Below are 9212 nucleotides of genomic sequence, written 5' to 3' on the forward strand. Positions count from 1 at the left end.
ACTAATAAATTATTTCTTCAAATAACATATTATAAATATAATTTAAATAATAATATTTATTTTATTATATAAAAACATAAAATAAAATTTAAAAATAAAAAAAATTAACTCAAAATTCAGTTCCCTGATAATCAAATTTTAGATGGCCAAATTTCATCTACAGAACTTGAGTCTATTTAAGTATATATATATAATTTTACTGTAAAAATTTTACAAAAACCTTCTCGAATTTATAAAAATAATTCAAAAAAAAAAAAGCTTTTGATATTCTATCTCTTCATTTAAATGACTCTAGAAAATATCCTTGTTAAAAATTTAACACTGACAGATTATATATAAAATAAATATTAATATATAAATAATTAATTTAACGATTTAATATTGTAAATATTTTTTAAAATACTAAGGATTAGTTTTTATAGATTTTGGTGAATAATTGTTTTTGAATTTTGAAGGAGTATTAGTAATTAATAATAATAATGTTTTTTGGGGGACGAACTCTGGTGGCCTTCCAAATTCCAAAGTCTTGACTTCTACGGAGGTTGAAGCTGTCTTTTCACACCTCACTGCTATGCTAACTTATTACGTGTCCTTAAAATATCCACTCTCCTATTTCTCTCTCTCTCTTCCTTTTAAGTCTTGAGAAACAAGAAAAACGCTCTTTGGAGGGAGCCATATCGGCCTGCGTGCCAAACAAATCTCGACCCTCCATCTATCCCATCCAACGGTTCCCATCACTCGGCCAAACTCTCTCTCTCTCTCTCCCTCTTCCCTCGAGCGGTTTTAATCATAAACCCTAGCCGAAACAGTGAGCCACTCTCTCACTCTCTCTCCTCTTAGCGCGCGCTCTTTTCACTTCTCACAGATCTCACTCTTTGCGATCTCGTTCCGAGATTTCTCGCTCTTGTTCCCCTTCAAGCTTCGATTTTTCAGAAACCCCTTTCTCTCTCCCTTTTCCTCTCTCTCTCTCTCTCTCTCTCTCTCTCTCTCATGTTTTTTTAATTTATATATCGGACACGATCGCAGTTCGATTTTCTTCACACCATGGCGTTTCCTTTTCTATAGCATCAGCAAGACCATGTTGCGTCTCTGTTCTCCGTGAAAAAATAACTAAACCAAAAAAAAAAAAAAAGAACAAACCGGTTCAATTCGGTTCGGTTTCCGGTTCAAGTGAAAACCGGGGGTTTTGAAGATAAATACGCGTACGGCAATGCCGGCGGCGGGGACGAGACGAACGACGAGGGTGTTCGGTATGAAAGGAGCCGACTCGGCCCGTGTTTTACGGTCCGGTCGGCGATTATGGCCGGAATCAGGTGAGGTCAAGACCAAGAGAGCCAACGATGGGGACGATTGGCCACCCGCAAAGGCGGCGAAACTCGATGCCACTTCGCCACGTGGCACCTCGAAGGCGAAGCGGGAAGATTCTAGAACCGAGGAGCGGAAGAGTGTGGAGAGGAAGAAGGAACATGAGGCTGTTGTTAATAGGAAATTTGGCATTGTGTATCAGAGGAGGCGGAGGAGGTTGTCGACGGGAATATTAGAAGATTCTAGAAGGAAAGAGAGTGATTGCTGCAGCGTGCTTGCGGTTGTTGTGAGTCCTTGTGCTGGAACCAGTGGAAGCTTTTCGAGGTTGTTGGCTTCGTTGCTGAGGTATGCGACGAGGGTTCGGGTTTCGCCGTTGGAGCTCTTGTCCTTCTTTCTATGTGAGCCGATCCATGGTGCTTTTGCGTCGCGGGGCATGCAGTTCGTGAAGGTTAACGTTGTTATCCTTTTGCTTTTGGTTTGTTATCTTTTTAATTGCCAATTCGTTGGATTCGCGTGTTTGTGTATTTATGGGATGGGAGTGGTGAATAACAGATAATAAGTTTTTATTTTAGAGTGTGATTGGGGGTTAGGCTCTGGAGGGAAGGACATTTTTTTAAAATTTCTAATTAACATTCTCTACTTTCATTAATTTTTTTGAAATAAAAATGAAAATGATGGATTAGACAACCTTAATTTTTTTCTTTTGTTTACTTTATAAATATACTCATTAAAGTTGAAAATTAAATATTTGCCCCCCCTTTCCTTCTCTTTTATAACAAACCCATAAGGATTGTAATTTTACTATAGTTGATATAACGAGTAATAATACGGGTTTGTATTAGAGTTTTGAAATTTGTTTGGGTTGGTGGTAGGATCTTGAAAAATCTTCGTGCTTACTCCTTTATTTTATTGAAATTGATGCCGTCCCCGTTACATATGTGTTCCTTCACTTGCGGTTCCTTGAATACATTATTTTGGGCATCTTTTGCCAGTGATTTGCTGTTGTGTGTTTTCAACCTGCTCCTCTCTACCCAATGCTTGTGTCCCTGACTTCTGTGTGTGGTCGGTTATTCAAACTTAAACTTGACTGTAACACACTAGATACTTTGCATATTTTGCTTTGTGGTTGGCATTCTGCTGCATATGTTAATAAAAATGATAATAGAATGATATGGCTTAGTAGAGACTAAGAATTTATTTACACTGGTTATTTAATAAATATAAACTGGCTTGTCAATAGTAGCAGGAGCATTTTGTGGGAAAAAAGAATCAGTGTTTAGTTGTTGGTTTTGAAGGTTTTATTTTTCCCGTGATCCAACGTTGTTTCTGATTTTTATCATCTTTCAGGGTCCTCCTGCTGTCAAAATTGGAATATGCCAGTTCTTTGAGATCATGGAGTTGCCGTTGTTCTCAGTTGACTTTTCTGCTGTTCCTCTTTACTTTGAGTATCTGCATTCTGCGATGCTTTTGAAACCTGTGTTTAGGTCATTTTTTCTTGTACATAATCCAATAAATGTGCTTAGTGATGTTGAGGATGATGAGGCTGATGATGATTTACCAGTATATCAGAATGAACAGCAGACCTTCAAGAGAGAACTTTCTGAGGCTGCAACTGATACACCTGATGTTATTGTAATTGATGATTGTTTATCCTTACCTTCTTCTGTTAAGGCTACCAGGGTTGCTGGTCGAAATGGACAATATAGGAACATTTTGAACTCTAGAGGCATTCAGAAGAGAAGAAGTTCACTCAGGAAAAGGAAAGTTCGTAATCCTTCAATGTTGAGTTCACGCAGAAGTAATGGAACAGTTTCTTCTGATTTAATGGGTGGTAGGAAAAGCAATAGCCAATTGTCTGGTGTGACCCCTAGCAAGAAACTTAGGAGTTTGGCCAATGGTAGCGCCACTGGAAGCCTGGAAGAAGCAAGTTCTGCCACAGTGGATTCAAAAGAAAGGCTGGATTCATCTCTCTGTTCTGCAAACTTATTGGTTACTGAGTTGGACCAATGCTACAGGGTAGAGGGAGCAATGGTCACTTTAGAGATGTCGGCTCCAACAGAATGGGTTCTCACTGTAAAGAAAGATGGATTAACTAGATGCACATTCAAAGCAGAAAAAGTGATGCGGCCCTCCTTGTCCAATCGGTTCACCCATGCGATAATGTATCAATTGGACAATGGTTGGAAGCTGGAGTTTGCCAATCGCCAAGACTGGAATGTCTTTAAAGACCTTTATAAGGAGTGTTCTGATCGAAATATGCCTGCTACTGCCACTAGATTTATCCCAGTTCCAGGAGTGCGTGAGGTCTCATCCTATGCGGAAACTAACAGTTTTCCCTTTCATAGACCAGATGCATACATATCTGCCATTGGTGATGAGTTAACTAGAGCAATGACAAGGACAGCAGCAAATTATGACATGGATTCTGAAGATGAGGAATGGCTGGAGAAGTTCAATAATCAGTTTCAAGATCATGTGTCAGAGGATAATTTTGAGTTAATTATTGATGCTTTAGAGAAGGTTTATTACTGTAATCCAGATGATTCTCTTGATGAGAAATCTGCAGCTAATGGTTGTCTGGATCTTGGTAGCAAGGAAGTTGTAGAAGCTGTATATAACTATTGGACGAGAAAGCGGAAGCAAAAACGATCTTTTCTGCTCAGGGTTTTTCAGGTAAATTTTCAATCATGTTTTAGATATTTTATTGTGTGCGCGCTGGGGGGGGCAGCATGTTAATTATAGATTGCTAGTTAAGTCATCTTGCAGTCAAAATACAGATCATTCGGGACCTGTGGCTTAAACTGTTTCTCCTAATTTTTTTTCATATGAATTAATTAAAAATCTGGATGAGTACATGTATTATAGTTAATATACTGTACTTCCATTAGCCACTGTCAGTGCTAATATGGGTTTGAGTCCATATTAATGGAGTTCATTTTCATTCTTCTTGCTTGTTGGCAAATGTCATCATGTAAACTAATTCAACAATTGCATGTAAATTTATTCCTTATGACTGTTTTGTTTCTTCCTGAAGTTTTTCTGAAATCAGAATTATTTCTTGTCCAAAATGATAAAATTCATATTTTTACTCTATAGGAGTAAAGATTTATCAGGTCAATGAGTATTAATTTTATGTTATAAAGTAATATGGTAATGCTCAAGATGTATTAGGAACAGAAAACTACCCAGGAAAAGGACTCAACTGAATGTTGGAATACTAAATTTATTATTCAATTCAAAAGGGATATTCACAATGCCTTAATGACTTGGGCTCATGAGACGAATATGATGCTCTGTCACTTACACCAGAGAATGGAAAAATATACACCTTCACTGCACACACCTTCCCCTGTACTAATTGTTGCGAGTATTCCCCCTCACTACTCACTGAATCGTAACAGAAGCCCACCTGATGCTCAGCATGTGATCATTTTCTAGAGACTACATTGTGTACCCTATCAACTTTTCACACTCACGGCCACGTCCTCTACTATTTCCAAAACATTGATTGATTTCAAGAGTAAACAAATGAGATCTCAATCCGTCACTCTTTCATGTTAAAATTGGACTTGAGAGGATTTATTCCCTCATCAAGAAAATAATGATTGAATAGTTTATATTTTGTAAATCACCATTACAAGCACAGATGGAAACATGTATTTAAAGCATCGAGAGAAGATAGTTTACATTGTGTGGTGTTATACAATGTAGCACCTAACTTATGATAGTAATATCTTATTCAGAATCTTACATGATGTCTCACCAAACACTAAATAGTTAAAAAAAATTTATCAGGCTGTATACTACATGGGCTTGTATTTTTAAGTTATGATGTGTACCCAGAAGGTCCTTATAATTTTTGTTATCAGTGGATATTTGGTGTGTGGATATTGATAAATATGCCTATAACATTTGCCTTAATCACCTTTGTTACATCTGTGTATCTTTTAACATATGTCTGTCAAGCTATATATCTTTTATCTGACATTATTCTATATGGTCTTGTACTATCAAGCTATCATATGTACCAAACTGGTCCATGTATTTTCTGTAACCGGTGGGCATGGGTGTTTGAATGTTGATACTTATGCCTACATCATTTGCATTGATTGCCTTGATAACAGCTATATAACTCTTACCATATTCTTCCCTTCTTTTTCTTTGCCAATCTTAGTTTAGATACTTCGGTTGGGTATAATATATCCTGTTGGGCACGGCATTGTTGCAAAATTCAGTACTGCATTACATCCCCATTATCTGATTGACGTGGTTGAGTTAATTGTGTCAGGGTCATCAATCAAAGAGAGCTCCACTAATCCCGAAGCCTTTACTGCGGAAAAGGAGGTCATTTAAGAGACAACCAAGTCAGTTTGGGAGAGGCAATCAACCAAGTGTGTTGAAAGGTAATTTTATGACCTGTCTTCAACAAGATGGAATGTAGATTTCTTCTATTGAATGCTGTGAATTTGAATTCATTGACCTTCACCACAATTGTGTTGAATTTTGATGTAGTGGTTTTTCCTTGACCACGTTTAGTCTTTTGTGTAGATGAGCCTTTCTTTTGGCATTCATCTTACGCAATACAAGTATTGACCTGTTTGTTCAATGATCTTGTTTTGTGGCTGGTTCTTTGAATCAAATGATTTTGGACCTTTTCCCTGTTTATACTCATTTCATATTTTATCATATATCTTTTAACTGCATGTGTATATTCGTCCAATTCAAATGTTTTGATTTGGCAACATCATAACTTTGCAGTAAATTCTGCTACTTATGTTGATGTTTAGAAGAATTAAGCTCTTGAATATGCCCCCTTCCACTTCCTCATCAACCCCCATGTCTGAGTCTACAGTGATTTGTGTCTGAATGCAATATATGTATAGGTTTCTAGAAGGATCTATTATGAGAGTAAGATTGCTGTCAATTTTGTTTGGGATATTATTGCCGACTATTAAATGTTGTTGGGTTTTGTATTCATCTTATAAGTCATGTTGGACTTCATTTAATAAGCATTTAAATTGCAGGTGTTTGCTAATGTATACCAGTGCATTTTATAAAAGTTTGTCTGATCTTCTATTCATTTTCAGCTATTGCAGCTGAACAAGATGCCTTGGAAGAGAATGCAATGCTTAGGATTGAACAAGCCAAAACCTCTGCGAACATATCCATGGAATTAGCCGTACAAAAACGGAAAATGGCTCAAGTGCTTGCCCAGAATGCAGATTTGGCCACCTACAAGGCCACGATGTTGATTAGAATAGCCGAAGCAGCTCTTGCTGCAGAATCAGTAGATGCCGCAGCAGAATATTTTCTTGATTGATGGTTAGATCAATTCCGATGCTAATTAATTATAGCACAAGTTTATCACAGGATGGGTACAGTGGATTTGCTGCTGTGTTCTTTTATTGTAAACATTGTATAGATTTTTGTATGTACAACTTGGATTGAAATGAAGACCTCACCGAACTTTTGTAAGAGTAGATTGGTTGATTTACTTTTTTCGGATGAAAGAATTCTAAGAATATGGAAATAATATAAAAAAAGAAATACGGGATTTCTAAGCCTCGATCAGGTGCCGCTTTAGTTATTAGCTTTTGGGTCCAAAACAGTACATGAAAGCAAATCGAAGAACCACAGGTCCACACCAGCCCAAAGAAACGGCCGAATAATGATAAAAAAAAATGCTTGCCTGTGCCTCTTAAGGTTTACCTTTAGAGATGCTAATTGGATTTAAATATGTTTACATCTTACTAAAATGATCGTGTAGTTAGTTTTGATGTTTTATTGTTTGGATTCATGTATATTTTATCTTTTTCTTGAAATGTATAGGCCCCCTTAAGTGGTTATTATATATTTATGCATTATTTCTACCTGTAAGTTACATAACTATCTTTCTTTTTTTTAAATCTCTCAAAAAGTATGTATTCTATTGGTATATAACAATTATTCTTAGTTATATTATCTTAATTATTGAGACTTGTGTATCATGTCATTCAACCATCCGGATTATTTTTAAAATTTATTGAAATAGTTTTTAACCTAGGCAAATGTCAATTATTTTAGTTCTGTGAATTCATCAAAATAGTATATAATCTAAATATACTTTCATCTGGCTATCTACTAGTTTTGAATTAAAGCTGAAGGTGCTACAAAGTGTAGCAGAACCAAATAAACTTTCATCTGGGTACAGGTGTGAGTGTTGGTTGGAGAGCGATAAACTCAGTAGTGCCGCTGAAGAAGGAAGGAAACCAAAGTTGAGACTTGAGAAGGCTACGCTCTTTAACCTTACAGTTTCTACCCTCGCCTTTCTACGCTCTTTAAATTTCAAACTCAATTGACTTTTTCAGGGCCTAATTTCTTTCGCACGCAGGGAAGGTAAATGATTTTAAATTTGGGCCATGCACTCCAGTCCATTACAATTGGGTTTCAGATAGGTTAAAATGAATAGAACAAAATCTAAAATAAGATTGTGCACATTGTTGTGTATGATACACGAGATCCTCATATTTCATGAATCCAACTTGGATTTTATGATAAACATTTAATTAACTTAGAAATATTTGTTAGCATCAAATTCTTTATATTTTACCGTTCCTTGAATTTTGTAACATTCTTTCTCCATTTTAAATGATTTATACTCTCAATCTGAACTTTTTATTTTACTTAAAAATTTAACGGTAAATGAAGTAATAAATTATAATCCGGTAAATTTAAATTAAATGAAAGGTTCAAGTTGAGTGTTAAGAGTTTATAGACTTATATCGATGTAAGAAGATCCTTCCCTATATATATATAAATATATATGATTCATAATATGAATAAAATATATTTTTATAATTTAAAATTTATAATTAAAGTGAAAGCCAAAATTTCATTATATGTATATAATTCAAGTTCATAATATAAATAAAACTGTCTTTCAGTAAATTAAATTTCTAACTAAAGTTGAATATAAATTAAAATTTAAAGTAACTAACTACTAAGTATTACACATACACCTTAAATCACCTTTTATAATATGACTTATCAAAACATCATAAACTCTAAAATCAATATTTGAAATAATTACATATTATTATTAACTCTAAATGCAAACTTAATTAATATTATTACTTTCCTAAAAATAAACTAAATTTTAAGAGAATAGTTTTCTCCCCTACAATCCACTGCGAATATGATCTTAAGACAGATCTATCTTTTTTTATCTCTTCATTACCTAAAAATATTTATAAAGGTAAGTATCCTCCTCTCCACTAAATTTTTATTTTATAAAACTATCAAAATAATACTGAAAATATTTTCTAATACAACATGTATATCGCAACCAGTTAGTTGCAATGGTACGACAAAAAAACATTTTAAGAAAAATATTAGAAGAATAAAAAAATGTTTTCTAAAAAAATTAGAGGAGTTGCCATCAAAATTTATTTTAAAAAAACCTTAGAAAAACTTTTAAAATAATATGATGTTTGAAACCAAAATGAGTTAGTGAGCCATTTACGTATTGGGAAGGTATTAACACCTTATAATTATCTTAAATTAATTGTGTAAATTTATTTTAATTTTAAAATATATTTATTTAACCCCTATACAATAGTTATTTTTATTTTTAGAAGGAGAAAAATTATTTATCAAAATGTTAACTCGTATCTTAAAAGAAAAAAATTATTTTGACTTGATGGATAGGATTGCTGCTCCTACATATCTCCAGGTGTAATAAAAAACTCAAAGTCACGTAGTTCTATTTAAAAATTATGAATTTGATTAATTAAAATTAAGTTTAGTAAGAGAATATTTATTTTGAAATTAAAATTATTTTCATAAAATTATAATGTTTAGGATAAAGGATAATATGACTATACATGTACCCTACAAGAAACAATATAGAAGGTGAAGGAAGATCACAC

General features: G+C 34.3%; 1 protein-coding gene across 3 annotated transcripts; it reads left to right on the plus strand.

Moving 5' to 3' along the window:
- The first annotated feature begins 634 nt into the window (after positions 1 to 634).
- On the plus strand, positions 635 to 9212 carry LOC113872567. 3 transcript variants are annotated; one of them, XR_003505889.1, is made up of 5 exons: positions 643 to 1753; positions 2653 to 3978; positions 5594 to 5708; positions 6393 to 6790; positions 9202 to 9212. XR_003505889.1 is itself a non-coding variant. In XM_027510208.1 (4 exons), the coding sequence occupies exons 1-4, from the start codon at positions 1211 to 1213 to the stop codon at positions 6623 to 6625; spliced, it is 2217 nt and encodes a 738-aa protein (XP_027366009.1). In that variant the 5' UTR covers positions 635 to 1210; the 3' UTR covers positions 6626 to 6869. The 3 variants fall into 3 exon arrangements, 2 of the variants coding, with proteins under 2 accessions (XP_027366009.1, XP_027366008.1); XM_027510208.1 differs by lacking the exon at positions 9202 to 9212 and having other exon boundaries at positions 635 to 1753; positions 6393 to 6869; XM_027510207.1 differs by lacking the exon at positions 9202 to 9212 and having other exon boundaries at positions 643 to 1780; positions 6393 to 6868.

This window comes from Abrus precatorius, unplaced genomic scaffold, assembly GCF_003935025.1.
Source record: "Abrus precatorius isolate BTA unplaced genomic scaffold, Abrus_2018 Scaffold7, whole genome shotgun sequence".
Lineage (NCBI taxonomy): Eukaryota > Viridiplantae > Streptophyta > Magnoliopsida > Fabales > Fabaceae > Abrus > Abrus precatorius.

Bases quoted from the DNA above. Each gene is read 5' to 3' on its own strand.
- LOC113872567 (XM_027510207.1), top strand. From the start codon at position 1,211: ATGCCGGCGGCGGGGACGAGACGAACGACGAGGGTGTTCGGTATGAAA. The intron at 1,781-2,652 runs GTTTGTTATCTT...ATCATCTTTCAG, and splicing joins TTGTTATCCTTTTGCTTTTG to GGTCCTCCTGCTGTCAAAAT. The intron at 5,709-6,392 runs GTAATTTTATGA...ATTCATTTTCAG, and splicing joins TCAACCAAGTGTGTTGAAAG to CTATTGCAGCTGAACAAGAT.